At 45.7% G+C, this 24,448-nt stretch overlaps 1 protein-coding gene across 2 annotated transcripts; it reads right to left on the bottom strand.

Moving 5' to 3' along the window:
* Window positions 1-3,413: 3,413 nt before the first annotated feature.
* On the bottom strand, window positions 3,414-22,702 carry CHRNA1 (cholinergic receptor nicotinic alpha 1 subunit). Of its 2 annotated transcripts, none has more exons than XM_004004575.6 (9): window positions 22,614-22,702; window positions 17,492-17,637; window positions 17,337-17,381; window positions 16,195-16,304; window positions 12,864-13,059; window positions 10,131-10,368; window positions 7,304-7,527; window positions 5,702-5,941; window positions 3,414-5,388 (listed from the first exon to the last, which is right to left on the bottom strand). In XM_004004575.6, exons 1-9 carry the CDS (start codon window positions 22,654-22,656, stop codon window positions 5,257-5,259), a joined length of 1,374 nt encoding a protein of 457 aa, XP_004004624.2. In that variant the 5' UTR covers window positions 22,657-22,702; the 3' UTR covers window positions 3,414-5,256. The 2 variants fall into 2 exon arrangements, with proteins under 2 accessions (XP_004004624.2, XP_060267083.1); XM_060411100.1 differs by lacking the exon at window positions 22,614-22,702 and adding an exon at window positions 18,386-21,400.
* Between the last annotated feature and the right edge of the window lie 1,746 nt (window positions 22,703-24,448).

Genomic DNA, 24,448 nt, shown 5'->3' with positions numbered 1-24,448 from the left:
ATTCAGTGGCCTCGGGAGGATGGGCACTGGGTGGCTGGGGGCTGTCATCGATGCCCCCTGGCCTTTGGCTATGTCACTGAGGGTGGGGGCTGGGCCGTGCACTTGGCGGTGATTTATCAGCAGGAGCCCTTCCTGGGTTTCCTCCTAGGCTTGCATCCTGGGCCTGCCAGAGGCACTGGGCCAAACAGCCCAACATCTGGCAGCCACCCTGGGGAGGCATCCAGGGTGCAGCAGTCCTACAGAGTGGGTGCCACATTGCACATGGTAGGGCATGGGGCCTCATGGTAGTGCCCGTGGTTGGCCATGGGGAAGCTCCTGTGCCCGTCTGGTACTCCGCGGAGCCCCCCAACCAACCTCACTCAGAGCGTGACCACACACCAACATCAAATGCCTCCTGTAGTCTTGTACCTGGAACCTACCTGGAGAAGAAAGAGGAAAGTGGAGGCGGGGGGTTGGAAACTGCAGCCCTAAGTTGAAAAATTTGAGGTCATACCCCCATCCATGTACCTCCATCCTTGAAGATGGAGAGACAGTCCAGCTGCTCCCAGGAGGCCAAGCTGACCTCAACAAACCAGCCCACATGGGGCCGGAGTCTCCACTTGGCAGTGGAGACCTAAGCAGCTGACTTGTGAGAGATTGTCCTGAGGGCAGGGTCAGGCCCTGCTGCCCCCTTGTAGGCATGTACACACCCCTGTACACAGCACTGATCCTTCACACCCCATCCTCGCCTGCTCCCTCCACTCAAGGAGTGTCTGGATCTGAGAAAAGGATGACAAACCCAGCTTCTGCAGTTCAGTTCAGTCACTCAGTCGTGTCCAGCTCTTTGAAACTCCATGGACTGCAGCACACCAGGCTTCCCTCTCTATCACCAACTCCCAGAATTTACTCAAACTCATGTCCATCAAGTCGGTGATGCCATTCAGCCATCTCATCCTCTGTTGTCCCCTTCTCCTCCTGCCTTCAATCATTTCCAGCATCAGGGTCTTTTCCAGTGAGTCAACTCTTCGCATCAGGTGGCCAAAGTATTGCAGTTTTAGCTTCAGCATCAGTCCTTCCAATGTATATTCAGGACTGATTTCCTTTAGGATAGACTGGTTGGATCTCCTTGCAGTCCAAGGGACTCTCAAGAGTCTCCTCCAACACCACAGTTCAAAAGCATCAATTCTTCGGCGCTCAGCTTTCTTCACAGTCCAACTCTCACATCCATACATGACTACTGGAAAAACCATAACCTTGACTAGATGGATCTTTGTGGACACACTAATGTCTCTGCTTTTTAATATGCTATCTAGGTTGGTCATAGCTTTTCATCCAAGAAGCAAGGGTCTTTTAATTTCACGGCTGCAGTCATCATCTGCAGTGATTTTGGAGCCCAAGAAAATAAAGTCTGTCACTGTTTCCATTGTTTCCCCATCTATTTGCCATGAAGTGATGGGACCAGGTGCCATGATCCTGATCTTCGTTTTCTGAAGTTGAGCTTTAAGCCAACGTTTTCACTCTCCTCTTTTGCTTTCATCAAGAAGCTCCTCAGTTCCTCTTCACTTTCTGCCATAAGGGTGGTGTCATCTGCATATCTGAGGTTATTGACATTTCTCCCGGAAATCTTGATTCCAGCTTGTGCTTGTTCCAGTCCAGCGTTTCTCATGATGTACTCTGCATATAAGGTAAATAAGCAGGGTGACAATATACAGCCTTGACGTACTCCTTTTCCTATTTGGAACCAGTCTGTTGTTCCATGTCCAGCTCTAACTGTTGCTTCTTGACCTGCATATAGGTTTCTCAAGAGGCAGGTCAGGTGGTCTGGTATTCCCATCTCTTTCAGAATTTTCCAGTTTATTGTGATCCACACAGTCAAAGGCTTTGGCATGGTCAATAAAGCAAAAATAGACGTTTTTCTGGAACTCCCTTGCTTTTTTGATGATCCAACATATGTTGGCAATTTAATCTCTGGTTCCCCTGCCTTTTCTAAAACCAGAGATGAAAACTGAGACAACGGGTGGAGGCAGACCTTAGACAGAGGTGGAGACAACGCTCGTAGTGATTGGCAGGCAGAGGTGAGGGCTGGTGCTCTGGGGGAGCGAGAGATGAGGGATTCAGGTGGTGGAGGGCTCGGTGGCTCTGCCTACTGAAGAACTGGAGCAGACCTGGAGCTCAACAACAGCAGTGGGAGAACGACCTTGAAAGTGGTGAGCTGAGAACCAGGAGCAGGAAACTCAGGCTTCAAAGCAGACCCAGTAGCTGGGGTGTGAGGGGAGACCTCTGGCCATGGGCAGGGAGGCCGCCTGAGCTCCCCTGCGCCGCCTCTCACCCCCGGAATGAACATAATGGCATTGTGGTCCACAGTGATCAGGGCCAAAACTGAATACCTCCCACCTCAGCCCCAAAACTTCTCACCATCTGATTTAATTGTTCATACATTTTCCAATTTAATAAAATCCCAGTTCTGACGACTAGAACAGAAAGAAAAAAAAAAAAAAAAACAACAACACAGGGATTCAAAGTCTGAACAATTCCTCCTTCCATCTTCAGTCTGAAACAGCCTCCCTCCTCCCCACCCCCAAGAACTCTTGGCTTGTTCCAGTTTGAGGATGCTCCTTATTTTCTCCAAAGTCACCCCTTTACCCAGACACACCCATCGACAGAGCCACACAGGGGCAGGACAGGGCTGGGTGCTCACCTCTAGAGGGGACAGATCCCAGAACCGTCTGTCTCCCCTCCCATTTCATCAGGAAGGAAGGGAAGGAAGGAAGGGAAAGTCGCTCAGTCTTGTCCGACTCTTTGCGACCCCATGGACTGAGAAGCCTGGTAGGCTAGAGTCCATGGGATTTTCCAGGCAAGAGTACTGGAGTGGGTTGCCATTTCCTTCTCCAGGGGATCTTCCCGACCCAGGGATCAAACCCTGGTCTCCGGCATTGTAGGCAGACGCTTTACCCACTGAGCCATCAGGGTCAGCCCTTAACGAAGGGAAGAGACTCCAAAGGTGAAAGTCCTCAACTTGGTGACAGATTGATGGAACAGGTATTTAGGGGCTGATGGAGCTTCACACTGTGACGTTCATTCCTAGTCAGGGCCTCCCTGCTGGCATCCAGGCCAGGGGGTGAGCAGGGAACATGTTGGAAGGTCTCACTGTTGGGAGACAAATGGGCTATTTGATATAAAGGAAATAGCACGAGAGCAGGAATTTAGAGAGCTGATTTGTCACTAACTAGCTCTGTGACCTGAGGGAAGTCACTGATCAGGGAGCCTCAGCTTCCTTGTCCTTAGAATGGACAACATGACTTTCAAGTTCCTTCTCTGAATCGTTAGTGAACCCTGGGGGACTGCGATAAATTAGGCAAGCAGATTTAGGTACTGAATCTCTCTTCCCCTCTTTTTTATCTAATTGTTGTAAAATATACAGAACATGAAACTTACCAATTTTTTATTTTTTATTATGGTCAAATGCACACAAAATTTACCATCTTAACCATTTTTAAACGTTCAGTTCAGTGGCATTAAGTACATTCACGATGTTGTACACCCACCACAACTATCCACTTTCAGAACTTTTTCATCATCTCAAATTGAAGCTCTACCCACTAAGCAATAACTCACCCCTCTCCCCAAACCCTGGTAATTGCAATTCTGTTTTCTGTCTTTATGAATTTGACTACTCTAGGTACCTCCCATAAGCAGAACCATACAATATTTGTCCTTTCAGATCTGGCTTATTTACTTAGCATAATGTTTTCAAGATTGATCCATATTACAGTATTTATAAAAACTTCCTTCCTCATGCATTTGCTCTTATGCTGATGGACAGGGGTGGTTTTTTACCTTTTGACTATTATAAATAATGCTGCAGTGAATATTGGTATCCACGGATCTGTTCAAGTCCTGCTTCCAGTTCTTTTGGGTGTATATCTAGGAGTGGAGTTGGTGGATTATATGATAATTCTATGCCTCGATTTTTGAGGAAATGCCAAACTGTTTTCCCTTTAGTTTACTCGTAAATCAGGCACTCAGTCCTGCCACGGGTGTGTCACGGGGAATGCCAAGGAGACATAGATTGAAATCGCCTGAGTTCAGACAGGTGGCCTGGTACTGCCATTCCCCACTCTCTCTGGGACTGATGTGGGTCAGCTGTGTTCTGGGGATGATGGTCATTACTGAGCCCAGGGCTGTACACTTGCTAGTACTGGGGTGCACTGCCAGTAGGTTGCTGTGAAGAAAGGAAATGCACTTCCTCTCCTACTCATGTGTCCAGAATTGTAGAAATGATGATATGTGCACACATTTGCGATTTCATTTATAGAACTAGAACCTCAAACAGGGTTGGGATAAAGACTGGGGGAAAGGTGGGGGGTTTAACTGGGAAGGCAGGAAGAAGGCTAATCCTAGGACTGAGCCTCCTCAAACACACTGACCAGAGTCACAGGATGGCCCAGATGCAGCCAGGGTTGATCCAGAGAGCAAGTGAGCGATGAACCAGCCCAGCTCAGAGCTACTGTGAATCCACATGATCCGGGTTCAAAAGTCAGTTCTACTTGCTAGTTTGGATAATGAACTTAACCTCCCACAAGTTCAGTTTTCTTATTTGTAAACTAGGGACATTTACAGAGTTATGAGGATTAAAAAAAAAAAAAAAAAACATGTGATCTCATTCCCACAGTGCCTGGCCCCAGACTCCATTCAGATTAGTTACTCTTTTCCCTCAAATCCCAAACATCAAACTCAGGTGCTGTGTTAGATTGGAAGACATTCCCTCACCTCCAAATTCCAGAACTTCAAAACTTAGGTTTTTGAGGCAGTTTGTATTTGGGTGGCCATTCTAGAATTTTCCTGTTGTCTTTCTATTGCTTTCCTTCTCTCCAAGTCAAATGCTTTTTCTTTGGGGGACTGGCAGATGAGGCTTTTTTAGTAAGTACAAAACTGACTATTAAGCAAAAAATAGACTCCTTGCTTAAAATTTAAAAAAAAATTATTTTTAAACTATCAGAAAACCTCAGTTATCATGGGCAAAATTCTTCCAGATGCTGCTGGAAATGAACGCCTTTTGTAGCAATCCAGGTTCACTTACTGCAGAGGATTCACTCTCCAGGCAGCCGCAGCAGGAGTGAAGGGAGAAGCAATGTGAACACGCTTGGAGGCCATAACCTTATGTAAACATAAACCGTTGCCATGAATAATAAATACAGAAAATTAAATATCTGATAAGTGAGCATGTATCCAACTAGACAGATCTCCCTGGTGCGGAGGTTCAGCCCAGCTTTCCACTCATCCTTGCTGATTTAATTCAATGAGCCGACCTGCAAACACAGCCAGGGTTCCGATGATGCAGACGAGCATGAAGACTGCCAGGAGAATGTGGTCCATCACCATTGCGACGTACTTCCATTCCTCAGCCGCCTGGGAGAGAGGAATATGTCAGAACGTCCTGAAGGTGATGGCGGACTCACAACGCACTCGTGCTATCCGTCATCCAGGGGCCCCTTGACTGTGGATCCTCCCTCCACTGGCACCGTGATCTTTATCTTTTAAAGAGGTTATTCACAATGTGACAACTTGCTGAGATGGCCTAGGGAGTCATCAGGCACATCTTACGTCAGTAGCTGCCCCTTGAATGCCAACCTTCCCATCAAGCCAAACCTGTCAGACACTCTGTGCTTAAGCACGTGACCCTTTAAACCCCAAGGTGTGGATCTCAAGCCACAACGCTTACGTTATTGGACTCTCGGTCTGACTTCATGGTCTCTGCGATGTATTTGATGCCCTCAATGGCACTTTTCACCTCGGGGTGTTTGATCAGGGGAGAGTGGAAACCCATTGGTGGAGGCCCTGGCTTCCCAGAAATGTCAGAAATATCGATGTCTTCTGTAAAAATCTTTGTGTCTTGTTTTTCTCTGGATGGTCTTTTCATCGTGGAGAAGAACATGATATTTGGGATAGTGTCGATAAAAACCTAATACAAAAGAAGTCCAGGTATGGGAATTATTGTCAGCAGGGCAAGCATCAAACTATGATTGTGAATAAGCAATGAGACCTTAGGCAAGTCATTCAGGTTCTCTAGGCCTCAGCTACTTTTGTCCCTAAAACAAAAGGACCATACTAGATTTTCTCAGATTCATCGGTGTCCTGTGGCCTGTTAAATGACTAAGGCTGAGATGATCCTGTAATGCCAGTAGTTGGCCACTGGAGGGAGCAAGTGTGCAGCTATTGGACTCCTAAGAAACCACTGCTGCTTAAGCTTCCAGACCCCCAAAAGCACTTGCTTTCTTCAAAGCCCCTATTCTCATGACCAAAAGATTAACGGGCCCCTCCTGCCAAAAAAATAAAATAAAATAAATAAGGTTCCAACCCCACAAAACAGCTAGACTGTTTTCTTCTGTTTCTGGTTCCTGAAGAAATGCAGCATGGGTATTTCTGCACTCGTGCTCAATCGTGTCCGATTCTTGGTGACCCCATGGACCGCAGCACCCCAGGCTCCTCCGTCCATGGGATTCTCCAGGCAAGAACACTGGAGTGGGTTGCCATTTCCTCCTCCAGGGGATCTTCCTGGCCCAGGGATCAAACTCAAGTCGCCTGGGTCTCCTGTATCGGCAAGCAGGTTCTTTACCTCCGCGCCACCTGGGAAGCCCTATAGGTATTGCTAGGAGTTACTTAACAGCCTTTAGAGAAGCAGAGACTACTTCTCCCAAAAGAATGCATTGCAAGCAGCAGTTTCTCTGTCAGTTCGTGGCAAACCTTTTGCACTGTGCACAAAAGCCGGGACATTCGTGTCTGTGTGAACGTGTATGAAAGAACTGATACACCTGAAATGTTAACACATTTTAAAATTCAGTAAAATAAATATATGAGACCAAGTCCTTCATTAAAACTTAACTTTTTGACAATCTCTTCAAGCCCAGCCACCTCACCCTACCCACCCCCGCCCCGCCAGTCTCCAGCCCTTATTCTAGTCTCAGCAGATGATTCCGCCAGCAAAGAAATTATCAGTCTGTTCACATACAAACAGGTCAAGGTTTCAAGGTATTTGAATTAAAAGATAGTGATTTATTTGTCTTCTATAAACAAAGAGACTCTTTAAGGTTGACATTGAAGTGGGCTTTGTTAATTCTGGTTTTCTTATCTCCCTGGGAAGGCTACATGAGTTATTCATCTTTAGCCAGAGTCCAGAAAAATTCCTCCCCCAAAGCCCTTACAGCCCAAGAAAGCCTTTTTGTTTCCAAGTGTCTAGCAGGGTTACCTAGGACGCCACTGGCCGTGTGGAAGGGCAGACTTGCGGCTGCCCTGTGCAGAGTGTCCCGGTGCCTTGCTCACTCACCTTCCGCACCCACTCGGGCATGACGTGGGTGCTGGGGGAGCGGTGGTGCGTGTTGATGACGATGACGGTGATGATGATGGATGCAATGACGAACACCATGGTAAACAGCATGTACTTCCCAATCAAGGGCACGGCGCTGGAGGTGGAAGGGATCAGCTCCACGATGACCAGAAGGAACACGGTCAAGGACAGCAAGACAGAGATGCTCAGGGTCATCTTCTCTCCTGGACGAAACGAGGAGGAGGCAGACACAGCAACCCACCTGTTAGGGGCTAAACTGCTCTCCCCCCACATCTATAGGTCTTCCTACGTGGTTCAGCCGGTAAGAAATCTGCCTGCAGGGTAGGAGACCTGGGTTCGATCCCTGGGTTGGGAAGACCCCTGGAGGAGAGCACAGCAACCCACTCCAGTCTTCTTGCCTGGAGAATCCCATGGACCGAGGAGCCTGGCGGGCTGCAGACCATGGGGTCACAAAGCATTGAACACAGCTGAACAACTGACAGTGAATTTATATGTTGAAGCCCCAAACCCCAGCACCTAGGGACTGTATTTGGAAACAGGGCCTTTACAGAGGTAATTAAATTAAAATGAGGTCTTAGGCTGGGTCTTTGGTGACTGGCGTCCTTATCAGAAAAGATTAAGACACAGACAGAGAGAAAGGCCATGTGAGGGCGCAGGGAGAAGCCAGTCATCTGCCAGCCACGAAGAGAGGGTTCAGAGGAGACCAGTGCTGCTGACACCTTGATCTTGATTTCCAGCCTCCAGACCTATGAGAAAATAAATTTCTGTTGTTTAAGCCACCAGCCTGGCATCCTTTGTGAAGGCAGACCTAGCAAGTGAACACACCAGTGAAGCCCAAGGGTGAGAGAGGAATGCGACTGGCCTGTTCTCAAAGCCTCACACTGGGAGTTTCTTTCTGCAGTATTTCCTATGAGACCCTGGCACTTAACTCTGCTGACAATGGCAAGTGGCAGGTATTTCCGTCCGATGCTGCCAAGCAGGAAATGCTACTTCATCTCACGCCCCAGAATTCTATTTCTTGGTGGAATCCGGGGAAACCAGAGAGGTTCTGGGTAGCAAGTGAGAACCCAGATGGCAGTTTTTCTGTCTGCAGCAGAACGTCTTAAACCTCACAAAACTGAACCGCAGCCTGGCCTACTTGTTACTCAGCAGATGGATGTGTAGGTCAGAAGTACATGTATCTTTCTCACCATGGAAGCAAGCTGCAAGACCAAAGCTGAGAAAGGACAAAATCAATGATTTCACACCACTCACTTTCTCATATTCTCTAAGGGGATGACTTGTTTTGTGTGTGTGTGTGTTTTGATTTTTTTTTTTTTTTTTTTTTGGTCACATTAAGGGCCAAGGGATTCCCTTTCCCCTGAATCTTTTCCCCAGGCCCTACAATTTCAGGGCAAACAATTCCCGGATGGTGTCTTGCCTGGACAAGTAAACAAGAAAGCCAGGGAGTGAATGACACTGGAATAGTTTTGTGGGGATTGATCAGCTCTGAGGCAGTAAAGAGCCTTTGGAAGGGACTTTCCTTCGGCTGGTCTTGCTGTTTTCGTCCTGGGAAACCCTCGTACGGCCCTGCTTTCCAGTGTGGAACTTTGCCCTTTCTGGACGCTTTCAGATGTTAGTGATACACACAGGATCCAGTGTGGAGGCAACAAGAAGTTGTCAGTTTCTGGTGCATAGGAAAGTCTTCAAAAGTAAAACAGGAAACAGAATTATACATGTAAAACATGGATCAAAGTACATCAAATTTCTCAATTAGTGATAATAGTAGCTGACACTTCTCAAACTGTCTCTGTTCTAAATGCATTCCTGGCATAAATCATCTAATATTGACAGAAACTCTGTTTAGTTTCCATAGTGACCCACCTAGTGTTCTCTCTCTTCACTTTGAGAAACTTCATTTGATTATAAAGTTGAAAAAATATTTGTGATCATTTGTTTAAGAACAAATACAATCCCCTAGAACATACAATCTGTGGGGCAAATTCTGCCCTGTTCTTTACCTTATCCCTGTCTTGCAACAGTTGTTTAAAAGGTATCTGTTGAGTGAGTGAATGTGTAAGCTTTTTTTTTCCTTATTGGAAAGTTGGATTTAGACTTTTGTGGGGTTTTTCCTGTGGCATTTTGATTCAGTTGTTTTCTGGCATAAGTTTGAGGACTATCTTACTATCTTTCTTCTTCTCCTACTTGTCTGCCTTACATTGTTTGAGAGCAGTGATTTGCTGGCAGACATGCGTGTTTCCTTACCCCCTTCTCTCTAGATCGTTGGTGTCTGGTGAAATTATGTCACAGATGTGATTACTCAGCAGGAGGCCCAGGCTGATACAGGGGAAAGAACTGCCACTTGGGAAGTATGGTCTCATGTATAAAGATACTGCCATGTGGAGAAGAGATACACAAAAGCTATTTTCAAGCGGCAAGCAGTAGACGAAAGAGGCAAGACCTGGGTTAGTCACAGAGAGCAAGCGACTTCATGGGGGAAGGGGCCCTGGAGTGTCTGTGGTCCACGCCTTGCCCAGCGTGTCTCAGGGCACACAGCAGGTATTCAGCAAACAGGTGCTGGTGGTTATTCACTTAACCCACTGTGTGTGCGCCTCTTCAGGGTCACATTCAGCTCACACTTCTGCCGGCCCTGTGGTCTGCCCCAGAGGCCTTCACCACGTGGCCAGTGATGCACCCTTCCAGGGCTGGTGCTTCGGGTCTGTCCGCCTGTATCTGTTCATCAGCCATGGTTATTCCTGGCTTCCCCTAAAATAGCAGCGCGAGATCCACCAGCGGCAGCAGCCGCCACCACGGCAACTGCACCCACCTGAGTCTGTGGGCAGGTAGAACACCAGGCCGGTTAAGAAGGAGAAGAGCAGGCAGGGGATGATGACGTTGACGATGAAGTAGAGGGGCAGGCGCTGCATGACGAAGTGGTAGGTGATGTCCAGGTAGGGGGTGGAGGGGCAGCAGGCGTAGAACACCCAGTGCTTCCAGCCCCGCGACTCCTTGATCACCCATTCTCCACTCTCCATGAAGTTGCTCAGGTCCGGCTGGTCGCTCTCCTGAGGACACGGAATGAAACTGTGACATCCCAGCCTTGTCACCATGAGGAGGGGCAGGGTTTCCTAATCAGCTGCGACAAAGCAACAGACTCCACTGCTGTTGCATACCTAGGAGGGGATCTTGTGTATGTTCCTTTCCTGTAAAAGAAGGGGGTTGGGGACTTTCCTGGCAGTTCAGCAGATGGGACCTCACCTTCCATTGCAGGGGGTGTGGGGTTGATTCCTGGTTGGGGAGCTGGAGTCCCACATGCTGCTCTGCCAGGGAACCAAAACAGCACAGAGGTGATTTTGTAACAACTCAGTAAGGACTTTGAAAATGGCCCACATCCAAAAAAAAAAATCTTTAAAAAAATAAAAAATAAGTAGGTTGGGACTATTGGGATTTTTTTCCATGTTGACTATACATTCAAGTTTCCTGGGAGCTTTAAGACTAGCAAGGAGAGACAAGAAAGCCTTCCTCAGTGATCAGTGCAAAGAAATAGAGGATAACAATAGAATGGGAAAGGCTAGAGATCTCTTCAAGAAAATTAGAGATACCAAGGGGACATTTCATGCAAAGATGGGCTCAATAAAGGACAGAAATGGTATGGACCTAAGAGAAGCAGAAGATATTAAGAAGAGGTGGCAAGAATACACAGAAGAACTGTACAAAAAGATCTTCACCACCCAGATGATCACGATAGGGTGATCACTCACCTAGAGCCAGACACCCTGGAATGTGAAAGCAAGTGGGCCTTAGGAAGCATGACTACGAACAAAGCTAGTGGAGGTGATGGAATTCCAGTTGAGCTATTTCAAATCCTAAAAGATGATGCTGTGAAAGTGCTGCACTCAATATGCCAGCAAATTTGGAAAACCCAGCAGAGGCCACAAGACTAGAAAAAGGTCAGCTTTATTCCAATCCCAAAGAAAGGCAATGCCAAAGACTGCTCAAATTACCACACAGTTGCACTCATCTCACACGCTAGCAAAGCTCAAAATTCTCCAAGCCAGGCTTCAACAATACATGAACCATGAACTTCCAGATGTGCAAGCTGGTTTTAGAAACGGCAGAAGAACCAGAGATCAAATTGCCAACATCTGCTGGATCATCGAAAAAGCAAAAGAGTTCCAGAAAAACATCTATTTCTGCTTTATTGACTACACCAAAGCCTTTGACTGTGTGGGTCACAATAAACTGTGGAAAATTCTGAAAGAGATGGGGATACCAGACCATCTGACCTACCTCTTGAGAAATCTGTATGCAGGTCAGGAAGCCACAGTTAGAACTGGACATGGAACTACAGAATGGTTCCAAATAGATAAAGGAGTACATCAAGGCTGTATGTGGTCACCCTGCTTATTTAACTTATATGCAGAGTACATCATGAGAAACGCTGGGCTGGAGGAAGCACAAGCTGAAATCAAGATTGCCAGGACAAATATCAATAACCTCAAATACGCAGATGACACCACCCTTATGGCAGAAAATGAAGAGGAACTAAAAAGCCTCTTGATGAAAGTGAAAGAGGAGAGTGAAAAAGTTGGCTTAAAGCTCAACATTCAGAAAACGAAGATCATGGCATCAGGTCCCATCACTTCATGGCAAATAGATGGAGAATCAGTGGAAACAGTGTCAGACTTCATTTTTTAGGGCTTCAAAATCATTGCAGATGGTGACTGCAGCCATGAAATAAAAAGACGCTTACACCTTGGAAGAAAAGTTATGAGCAACCTATATAGCATGTTGAAAAGCAGAGACATTACTTTGCCAAAAAAGGTCCAGCTTGTCAAGGCTATGGTTTTTCCAGTAGTCATTGATGGATGTGAGAGCTGGACTATAAAGAAAGCTGAGCACCGAAGAATTGATGCTTTTGAACTGTGGTGTTGAAGAAGACTCTTGAGAGTCTCTTGGACTGCAAGGAGATCCAACCAGTCCATCCTAAAGGAAATCAGTCCTCAGTGTTGATTGGAAGGACTGACACTGAAGCTGAAACTCCAATACTTCGGCCACCTGATGCAAAGAGCTGACTCACTGGAAAAGACCCTGATGTTGGGAATGATTGAAGGCGGGAGGAGAAGGGGATGATGGAGGATGAGATGGCTGGATGGCATCACCGACTCAATGGACATGAGTTTGAGTAAACTCTGGGAGTTGGTGATGTACAGGGAGGCCTGGCATGCTGCAGTCCATGGGGTCCCGAGGAGTTGGACGCGACTGAGTGACTGAACTGAACTGGGAGCTTTAAAACCTATTGGTGCCCTAGCTCCACCCTAGGCTGATTCAATCAGAATTATTGGGCCTGAGTAGTCTGGGCATAGGAAATTATGTAAGCCCCAGATGGTTCTCTTACGTAGCATGTCAAGAACTTGCCCAAGCAATTGAAAAGCATGAAGGTAGATGATCCCCGAAGAGCTAGTGGACGCAGCGAGCCTGTGACAATGTAGGGGCAGAGTTGGAGACCTAAGTCTTGCTTTTGCTGCATCCCAACTCCTCCCAAGGGGTCATCACGTACTGGGTTGATGACCACCACAGAGCCGTCATAGGTCCAGGTGCCCAGCTTCATGGTGCAGTTCTGTTCGTCAAAGGGAAAGTGGGTGACGATGATCTCGCAGTAGCTTTTGAAGATGGCGGGCGGTGTCCATGTGATGTGGCCAGTGTAGTCCAGGAGCACTTTGGTGAACTTGACAATAGCAAAGTCACCATCTGCACTACAGTTGGGATAAAAGAAGAACAGGGCTCCAAGTGACAGATGAACCTTCAGTTCTGCTTGGGGATGTTAACAGGAGACAGCTGGTAATTATTCAGGTGCTAATTATAGAAGCTTTCTTTTGAGCAGCATTGCTTTTTATCTATGGCCGTGTTTTCCAAATTTGCCTGATAATAAGGATCATGGGGTGCTTGTTTAAAATACAGATTCCTGAACCTAGAAAATAATACAAGTGAATCTGTATACAAAACAGACTCACAGGTATAGGAAGCAAACTTATGATCAACAAAGGGGAGGGGGAGGGACAAATTAGGAGCATGGGGTTGACAAATACAAACTACTATACTTAAAATAGACAAGCAACAAGGATTTACTGTGTATTACAGGGAACTATACCCAACATCTTGTAATAACCCATAATGGAATTTATCTGCAAAACATCCAAATCACTATGCTGTACACTAGAAACTAACACATTAACTCTACTTCAATTTAAAAAAAAATTAAATATAGATTCCTGAGCACTGAATCTAAGCACTGAATCAGGATATCTGGGGATGAATCTGAGAATCTATAGTTTTAAAAAACTAACTGGTAATACAGATCCGCTGCATCCCAGACTTTTTTTTCCCCCAGTCCTCAGTAGTATTTGTAACATTGAAAAAGTGAAAAGCAGAAGTGTTAGTTGCTCAGTCCTTTCCAACTCTTTGTGACCCACAGACTGTAGCCCGCCAGGCTCCTCTGTCTATGGGATTCCGCAGGCAAGAATCCTGGCGTCGGTAGCCAGTCCCTTCTCGAGGGGATCTTCCCAACCCAGGGATCGAACCCAGGTCTCCTGCACTGCAGGCAGATTCTTTACTGTCTGAGCCACAAGGGAAGCCCCAGTCTCCATCTGTGCCCTCTCTGATATACTTTAAAAGTTGATTGGGGATGCTTCTCTGGTGGCTCAGTGGTAAAGAATCCACCTGCCAGTGCAGGAGACAGTTTCGATTCCTAATCTGGAAGGATCCCACAGTAACTAAGTCTGTGCCACAGCTAGTGAGCTTGTGCTCTAAAGCCCATGAGCCACAATTGCTGAGCCCACATGCCCCAACTACTGAACCCGCTGCACCCGAGAGCCCGGGCTCTGCAACAGGAGAAGCCACTGCAATGAGAAGCCGCAACTAGAGAGGAGCCCCCGCTCTCCTCACCTAGAGGAACAGTCCCTGCAGCAGCGAAGAGCAGAATAATCAATTTTAAAAATATCTTTAAAAGCTCTTTTACAAAAGTTAATTGGGGGAAAAATCCAGGAATTTTAAATAAAAATATGGCTAGTGGGTCATTACTGTGATAAGCATGTTAAAGAGGGTTCTATTACCTTTGAAAGAACTATTTAGACTCCAGTGGAGCAGAATCAAACTCAGATGCCTCTAGGCCAGGCAAGTGAGGAAGGAGGGAGAGGTGAGCCTCACAAAGCAAGAGCCCTGCACCCCGGCAAGGAAGTGTGTCTGCGTGGGAGTGAAGGCTCCATGTTGCCTGATATTTGATCCTTCCTTGGAAGCTGGAAATCTCGATTTCTAATCCAAAGTTTTCATATTTTTGAATGTTGGAATTTTCTAGAGAGGCTAAAGGGTTTCCAAGGTGGCCCTAGTGGTACAGAACTGTAGGAGACGTGAAAGACATGGGTTTGGCCTGGGTGGGGAAGATCCCCTGCAGAAGGGAATGGCAACCCGCTCCAGTATTCTTGCCTGGTGAATTCCATGGGCAGAGGAGCCTGGCAGGCTGCAGTCCATGGGGTCACAAGACTGAAGCAGCTGAGCATGCATGCAGAGGGGCTAAAAATTCAGGTTTTGATGTATTTTCCTATTTTCAAATGTTGGCAATAATTTCTCATTTGAAAAAACAGCATGGCGGATACTGAAAGATAAGAAACTCTCCCTGCAGATCTACTCGTCCCCCAAATGGCCTGTCCCCTAGGGCCTTAGCAGAGAGCAGGATAGTAAAATTAGGGGCTGAAAAGTGAGTGGGGTCTGCCTGGCGCCCCATAGGGGATATGTCATGCCTCATTTTATAAACCAAGAAATTTTCTCCCCATTGATTTTTCCTTGGGACTGAGAAGAGGCTCTATCCAGAAAACTATGCTGCTTTAGATCCTCCCAACAGAGCTGAGGGGGAGGATGGTCTACATTTCTCCTTCCAAGCAGGTGAAACGGGATTCTCTCCCCTGTGAGAGTGTTTATGACTGAGCTGATCTAAACGACCAGAGGGTTTTAATTGCTTCGCTTAGATTCTAAGTGAAAGATAAACTTAACCCTGAGAGATACACACTTCTTCCTTATCAGCACACCTGCCCCAAAGTTTACACAAAATGATGGGATACTTTGGCTCAAGCTTGAATCCCAGGTCTGATTGGAAAATACGCAATAAAATATCAAAGTTGGGGAGGGTCACCTTAAAGGGTGTCATGTCCGCTAACTAGCCCTGGCCATCTTCCCTGGAGAGTCTGCTAGTATGCACAGCCTGCTCGCCCCAGACGCGTGCTGCAGACTGTCAGGCCACAAATCCTCTAGGCCAGTGCTGCTGCCTGGAAGGATGCTGTTTGCAATGAACATTCCCTGACAAATGAAGGGCGTATGATAATAAGCGTGTCATTAAAGCAGAGTGTCTTGAATCACATTATAATTTCACAATGTGCAGTCTGTCGCAGAGCCCAGCGGACGGGCTACACAGGCATCCCGGGCCATCAGCAGCACGCAGCGTCCTGGGATGCCGTGAGGAGGTGACGAATAACAACCCCGCGAGGTTCAGACCTATTGGTCGGAAGGACATTTAATTCCAAGGAACTCAGTTATAGGACGTTTGGGTTCCTTGGATAGTTGCCACATACCCTTCAGGAGTTCTCAGGGATTAAATGTCCCCCACCCCACAGCCCTGGTTCAATTTGGCTCTGATAATTGTTTCTATTCATACCATGAGACACCATATGGCACCCCTAGCATGTCAACTTGGCTGTTGGTTTTTAAGGGTTATTTAATGGGAACAGTGGTGAAACGCCTACGGAGAGCGGCAGCCCTTCCGTGAGGGCACTTGGGCTCCCCCTGCCCTCCCTGCCCCCCCCACCGAATGTCTGCCTTCTCATCCTGGCTGTTTTGCTCACTTGTTATAAAGAACGAAGTCTGGGTGCCAGATCTTTTCCGAAGGAATGTGAATCTTTTTCACGCCACCATAGTCATCTGGATTCCATTTCAAGTTGTAATCCACCCATTGCTAGAAATGAAGACATTTTTAATCGATGAAAAACAATGAAAAAATCTGGGGTTATCAAGAGCTCTGATGGACATGGTAATTCAGGTATGGACAGAAATTGTGCTCTGGTAAGAAGGGTTTGATTCAGAGTTTGGCTTTCACTTGAGTAAGAAGTAAAATCACATACAGAGCATCAAGTACATGCTGGCACAATTCTAGGCGTTTCAACCCATATTCATCATTTAGTCCTCACAATGTTCTCATGGGGTAGGAGTGATTATTGACCCCATTTTACAGATGAGAAAACAAAGGTAGCCCCAAGTCATGCCATCAAGTACACTGCCCACCTTAGCAAAGGAGAATGACCCTATTGTGAACATTTTCCTCAAGCAGGCAACCTCACTTTTTGAAAAGTGCTATATTTTTTCTGCATTATAAAGTTACATATGCCCAATGCAGTAAATTATGGATAATACAATGTTGAACTGTCTCCCCCAGATTAATACAAAGTTCTAATCCCCTGTACCTCAGAAAGCGACCTCATTTGGAGATAGGGTGTTTATAGAGGTAATTAAGTTAAAGTGAGGTCATTAAGGTGGGCCCTAATCCAATATGACTGGTGTCCATATAAGAAGGGGATGTTGAAGAAGATGTATATTCAGAAAGAAAGTCATGCGAACTTGAAGACAGCCAATTCTAAGCAAAGCAGAGAGGCCCGGAGCAGGTTCTCTCTCACGACCCTTAGAAGGAACCAGTTCTATCAACACCTTAATGCTGGGCTTTTGGCCTCAGAAACTGTGAGACAGTAAGTTTCTGTTGTTTAAGTTGTCTAGGTTGTGACTTTGTTCCAGCAGACCTAACGAAGTGATACATACAGGTAAAGCACAAATGAAAATAATAATAGGAATGAACACAAAACAGCCCACTACCCCAAAATATCTGCTTTCAACATTTTGGTGCATATCCCTGTTACCCAAATTGACTTCCTCTGAGCCCATGTTAAATTTCAGAGTGAATAAGAACAACGTGAACACACTTATCCAGCTGCCTTACCTGCTTCAGACGAACGTTGGTTGTCACGATCTGATTCACTTCATCCTGAAAAAAAGATAAGGCCCGTCTTTAGGGGGACCAGTGGGGAGCTGGAGAAGATGCCCTGGACTGGGCAGTGTGGGTGCTGTGGGGTGCTGGGAACTCTCTTGTCTCACCACGTTGATGAGCTGTATCAGCTGCAGGCCCACCGTGACCTCCACAGGCTGGCGGTGGTCTTCCACGGGCCGTACCACACTGTTGTAGCCTTCAAAGAGCTTTGCCACCAGACGAGTCTCATGTTTGGAGCCCAGGACGAGGCCAGCTGAGATGGCAAAGGACACACTCACTGTCAGAGTCGACTCCCACACACCACACACACTAACGTGAATATATATATCTATCTGAATCATTCTGCTGTATACCTGAAACTAACACAATCTAATAAGGCAACTATGCTTCAATTAAAATACAAAAAAGCAAGCAAAAAATGTGTACGTGAATGTTCATAGCAGCAATATTTTAACAGCTATATGGTGAAAATAACACAAATGTCCATCAACAGATAAATGAATAAACAAATTGTGGTATATCCATACATTAGAACGTTATTCAGCCATGAAAAGGAATGAAGTTCTGATACATGCTGTAACATGAATGATCCTTGAAAACATTATGCTAAGTAAAAGAAGTCAGACACAACAGGACATGGATTGTGTGATTCTATTTATATGAAATATCCAGAATAGGTAAATCCATAGAACAGAGTCGATTAGCAGTTGCCAGGGACTGTGGGGACAGGGAAAGGGGAGAAACTGCTAATGGGCCCAGGATGTCCTTCTGGGTGATGAAAGAGTTATGGAATTAGATAGTGGTGATGGTTGCCTAACACTGTGAATATACCTAATGCTACCGGATTGTGTACTTTAAGATGGTAATTTTATGCCATGTCTATTTTACCATGGTAAACTTCACATTCATATTTATGCATTTTTAACATAATTTAAAAAATAAAAAAAATCATCTATGTCCCAATTAAGTTGCTAAGAGAGAAAATCACATATTCTGTTGACCTGGATTTGGGTCTCCTGTTTGGTGCATATTAAATTCCAAGGAATCTTTACTACATTTTCCTTCAGGATGAAGGGCGATATCATGCGGTATTCTCAGAGCCCGCAGCCTTCAGGCGTCCAGCGTGACACATCTTCCCTGGCGAGCAGGCAGAAAGACATTCTCACCCGAGGTTCCGAGGGGTGCACTGACCTGTCTGCGGTCACGCGGCTAGGGAAGACCTCAGGTTAGAGCCCGTCACTCTGCACCGTGCTCCTGAACTCACTTTTAATATTATGAGCGTGCTGTGGGCTGTCCTGGAAACTGTACAACTACATGTGCTGTTATTCCTACGAGAAAATGTGTTCCAAATTCCAAGCGCCTTATGAAGGATCCCTGTAACTCAAGCCCTGGTGGTTTGGGGATTGCCTGTTCACGGCTGGGAGAGGAAATAGACACACAATCCATCTGCCCGGATTCGTGTAACCAGATCTCCCCTTTCCGCAGATTACTGCTGAAACCACACCTTTTCCCCGGGCCAAGACAACTTTTAAAATGAAATGAGTGAGACACTTTCCCTTTTTCCCCCCTCAGTTGTGTTCATATTAACCGATCACCTCTAAGGCAGGTCATTATTATTTTTTATTATTTTTCTGCTTGGATCTAAGTTTGGAAGGGTTTGTCAACAAAACTATTATTAAGTAAAAAGTAGTCCCCTTTTCTATTTCTATTGATCAACAAAAATAATCACATATCCCCCTTGTTTTGTGTCAGATACTCCCCTACATGCTATACGTACTAAAACTTTCAATCCTCGTAACAATGATAGTATATACTGTCATTATCCTCAGTTTACAGATGGGGAGATTGAGATCCAGATTTCATCGGTGGTAGAGCCAGGATTCACACCCAGAGTCTACGCTCTCCACCACTATTTCTCATCCTGAGCTTAGATCAGCTTGAAATGACTAATGCTGTATAATGAGCTGAAACATTTTCATCCACCCCAAAGTATGTTTTAATTAGCCTGTCGGGCTTTATTAAAGGTCCTATATTTGTGTTACGTTATTGAATCCTTATAAAATTCTATGAGGTCAGTCTTTACTCCTATTTCACAGATGGGAAAACTGAGGTCGGAACAGCAGAGACGCATGTCATGGCTCCCAGCTAGCTACAAGTGGGATTCTAAGTGGAGGCAGTCAGACACAGGACCTGTATACCTCACCACTTCCCTAAAGGCGAGCGTCTTGTGTCCATTCAACGTTTTGAAGCTTTCAGTGTTGCTAAAATATCTTCATTATGACCTTCCTGGGCTCTGTGTGTGGAACTCCCAGCTAGCCTAGCTTTTCATTTCTAGTTTCTCGAAATGTCTGAACCCAAAGGATTCATGCAGAGCTTTCACATGGCATCTCCCCCCGCCCACTGGCATTGGAGACCCCTCAGAGCTGCATATTGTCCGTGGAGTTTTTGCGGTGGCCCCTTGGGACACAGAAATCCTCTGTCTTCTACGCTTTGTCTACCCCCGGCCCCACCCAGCCCACAGTGGGGGCAGGGGGGTGCTGGCATGGATCACTTCGAGCCTCGGCCACTGGGTTTCAGGTTATTGCTTTGATGTTATCTTGGGCTGCTTATTTTTAAGTGACAGTTTATTCCAGTTTGACATGAAGAACATGCTAGAAAGTAGCAGAGTGAGCAGATGATCAGCATTATGTGGCAGAAAAATATGCAGGCGGACCCTAAGGTCACCTAGGGAGAAGGGAGGACTGGGGAGCCTGGCACGGATGGCATTTCAGGGATATGACTCCCTCCTTTGCGCCCTTGCCAAGGACAAGGGTGTCTGTGCCTTCCGCCATGAGTTTCTAAGGAATTCCTGAGGAGGTCTCTATTTCTTAGGACACATTCACTGGTATTCTGTTCTTTTTCCCTCCTCAAAGCAGGGCAGAGTATCACTCAAAGTTTTATCACATAAAACTTAAAGGACTGAACTCAGAATTCTAGGTTTTGTTCCCAATTCCAGTGTGGTCTGGAGAAATGGATAATTTCTTCACAGATTCAATAAATCACAGTAAATACTTTCTTTGGAAGGCAGGTATAAACTGACAAACACACAGATAAACGCATAAATAACGTCAAAGTTCCCTTTTTCAGCAAAATTGAGTTGGTCATTCTTATTCAGATGGGGGCAACACTAACTCATTCATGTATTTGTCCAACATTTGCTGCACGCAAAGCGCTGTTTGAAGAGCTTTGAGGTTTTCAGACATGAATCTGACCCAGATCCCATCTTCCTACTCTCATGGACATCGACATTTGTCTTTTACATAAATAACTGTGAACAAGTTGGAAAGCAATATGCCATAAGGAAGGTGGCAATGAAGTGCTTGAGATTCCTGAGCTGGGAGAGAGGAAAGATCGTAATGAAAGTGCTGTATAAATAGAACAGAGATCATTATGAGTTAAGCTAATACCGGAAAAAGTGTCACTGTTATAAATGAGAATTTTGCCCCCAAGGGATTGAATCAAAGTAGGGGGACCAGCCACAATTTCAAAGTGTTCTTTTGTATTATACTGGTCCAATCTGTATTTTTATTTGGGCGACAGCTTGCTGGGTTGGGCCAAAAGAATTCTGTCCTTGTCTTCCCAGGTAGCTCAGTGGTAAAGAATCCACCTACAAAGTAAGAGACAAGTTTGATCCCTCAGTTGGGAAGATCCCATGGAGAAGGAAATGGCAACCCACTCCAGTATTCTCACCTGGGAAATCCCATGGACAGAGGAGCCTGGTGTGCTATAGTCCATGGGGTCACAAAGAGTTGGACATGACAGAGCGGCTAAACAAAAACAAATAGTCGCCCTGGGTAATTCTTATCTTGACTGGTGCTGTGCCTCTGGCTACCTTCCCAATTTCAGGCTATATTTTCTGACTGTGCTCATAAAAAATGGAGTCTGATCACATTCCGAAGTTTATACCTCAGGGGACTTTGGGATGGTCCCAAAGTCAGTTTGAGATGGTCAGTTTATGTCTCTTAGCTTCAGTTTCCCTACAATAAAAAAAGAGATGTTGGATTGCCTCATCTCGCCCTAAATTTCCATGAATCATCCCTGTGAACTGACATCAAACTCTAGGTTTGATCTACATACATATCACATACTTAAAAAAAAGTAGTTAAACATGAATTTCTGGAGGTTTTTGGTGTCCTAAGAGATCTCTTAAAGATTTTTAAGTGTAAATATATCACTTAAGAATTTCCATTGAGTGTGGTGTTTGCAAACATACACACATACACACACCTCACCACCACCATCACCACCAGGCCAGCTTTGGTTGGATTGAGTCCAAATCCCACAGGATATAATTTACCAGAGTTTAGGCTATTTCCGTCAACTCTGCTATTGAAAAACACTAATAATAAAACTCTTCACCTCCTTTGCCCAGAAGACCTGTGTTTGTCAGAGCAATATTGGAGAAGGGAAATCACAGCATGTCAGTTGTCTTGTTTCTCAGCTGGGATGATATCACCACTAAACTTTTATATGAAACAATCAGCCAACATCTATTTCCCTCAACCGGAAGTTTGGGATTCAGGATAGCATTTCAGTGGCTGTGTTGTGACACAGTCCAGAGTTGAATGCAGGTCAAGGGCTGTGCAAGATTTTTATGGGTTCAATTCACATAGAGTAATGTCCTTTAAAAAAAAAAAGGGCAGGAATGCATTCATATGAATTTTTTTTAGCTTCAGAAGTTTAAGAGATTAGAAAATAGTTCTTCTCTCATGGAAAGTTTGGTTGTGGTTGTGAATAGGTTTTTCCCTCCAGCACATGGAGCTGTCAATCAATCCTCTTCATTTTCAGAATTCTCCCAGAGCCATAAAAGGACCAGTTAACTGTATTACTTGTGATCGTAAGTCACCCTGCTAAGTCCCTATAGTTGTTCAGGTATGATAGTGACTTCGGGATGGTAGCAGAGGCGCTGGATCCCATCATCCAGGTGACTCATACAGACACTGATGGAGGGAGAGAATGGCAGGTTTACTTTGTAGCTTCTGAGCAGGCAGCTCCTATTTTAATTGGATAACCCAAGCAAAAAATCTTTATCCGCTAACACAATTAAGCCAACATCAGTGAGGAACTGCCAGAAGAGCCTGGGACTGTTGAAGCCCTGCCATTCTGTATTTGCATCAAAGAAGCAAGACACTGGTTTGGGGGCTTCTAGAGCCTCAGCCTCACAGGATAGCTCCCGGCCCCGGCACTTACCTGAGCAGAGTCCAAGGAGCAGGAGGAACGGCCGGGGCTCCATGGGCTGGTGGTGGAGTGACAGCCTGCACTGCTCGCTGGCACTCTCTGGAGGGACACTCGGCTGCCGGAGGGCTTGGAAACTGAGTTGGCTGAGCTGAGCTATTGTTTTACACCACCTGTTAGTGGCAGTAACAGCTGGGCTGCCCAGAGTTCAAGAGCCCAGGGCTGAGGTTGTTAACATTATTACAGGGTGTATGTTTTACACAACTGCTGGACCTTTGACAAGTTGAGTGTGTACTGCACTGTGTTTTAAAAGGCACCGTGAGTCTGGTCTTAATGGAAAAAAAAAATAAGTTTCCCTATGGGAATAAATTATTTTACATGATGAGCAATCCCGTCCCTTTTGTACAAATCAGAACCTCATCTGTGTGGATTGATCTGATCAGGACAACTTGGTCTTAGCAGATAGTCAGCTGTGTGTGTAAGACTTTATCCTAAATCACAAAAGTCCACATTCTACTAAAAAAGGAAAATTTTCTTGTTCCTTCTAGGCTGAGAGGGCCAGGGACTTTGATGACTGAAAGAATCTGAGAAGAGTTAGGTTCATATTGAATCAGTTGCTGGAGAGAATTCCATGTTTGATTGGGTTTGGTTCTAAACAACAGTGACTTCTTCCGCAAAATTGATTTTACGATGGCCCCCAGAGTGCCTGTTCCAACCCGTCTCTGTAGCAGGCAATGCCTATTCCGCAGTGCGCCATTGGTGACAGCCAACAGCCCACCTCCTATGGCCTGTTATTCAAGTGAAAAGTAACTAATGGGAAAGTGCCCCACTGCATAAGCGCTGCTCCAGGCTCCTCCTTCCTGCCATCATTCCTCTGCCTACCCTCACTCAGGAAGCAAGGAGCAGAGTGGTTCAGGTTCAGGTTTCAAGTGTTTGTTTAAAAAAAAAAAAATCTCCAAAACCTGCCGTTGGTAATTGCTCAGTCTGAGAAGGATTTCTTTCTTTCTTCCTTCTTCTTCTTCTTTTTTTTTTTTTTTTTTTTTACCAAAATAGAAAAGGGAGCAGTTATTTAAAGACACCCTGACCATTCTTTCCTTGCTTCCTTCTTAAATTGAATGAGGTGAACAAGGTCCTTCACCTTAAGGTCAAGAACAGCATCCTGGCCAATTCCCCTATTCCAGTGAGTCCAAAGAAATAATTACAGAAAGATTTGGAAGTGTAGTGGAGAGAGCTTGGGGTCTGCAATAAATTTACTCCTTGGAAGGAAACTTATGACCAACCTAGATAGCATATTCAAAAGCAGAGACATTACTTTGCCAACAAAGGTCTGTCTAGTCAAGGCTATGGTTTTTCCAGTGGTCATGTATGGATGTGAGAGTTGGACTGTGAAGAAAGCTGAGTGCCGAATAGTTTTAATTCAATGCTTTTGAATTGTGGTGTTGGAGAAGACTCTTGAGAGTCCCTTGGAATGCAAGGAGATCCAACCAGTCCATTCTAAAGGAGACCAGTCCTGGGTGTTCACTGGAAGGACTGATGTTGAAGCTGAAACTCCAATACTTGGGCCACCTGATGCGAAGAGCTGACTCTTTGGAAAAGACTCTGATGCTGGGAGGGATTGGGGACAGGAGGAGAAGGGGATGACAGAGGATGAGATGGCTGGATTCGATGAACGTGAGTTTGAGTGAACTCCGGGAGTTGGTGATGGACAGGGAGGCCTGGCATGCTGCGATTCATGGGGTCACAAAGAATTGGACACAACTGAGAGACTGAACTGAACTGATTCTTTTAAATTGTGGGGGATGCACTAACTATCCACCAAAAAGATTGGTTCCCTCCTTTCCGTAGCATAG

This window comes from Ovis aries, chromosome 2 (assembly GCF_016772045.2).
Source record: "Ovis aries strain OAR_USU_Benz2616 breed Rambouillet chromosome 2, ARS-UI_Ramb_v3.0, whole genome shotgun sequence".
In the NCBI taxonomy this organism is placed as follows: domain Eukaryota; kingdom Metazoa; phylum Chordata; class Mammalia; order Artiodactyla; family Bovidae; genus Ovis; species Ovis aries.
Note: the sequence above shows the minus strand (reverse complement) of the source record. Positions and strands in the feature narration are given on the sequence as shown.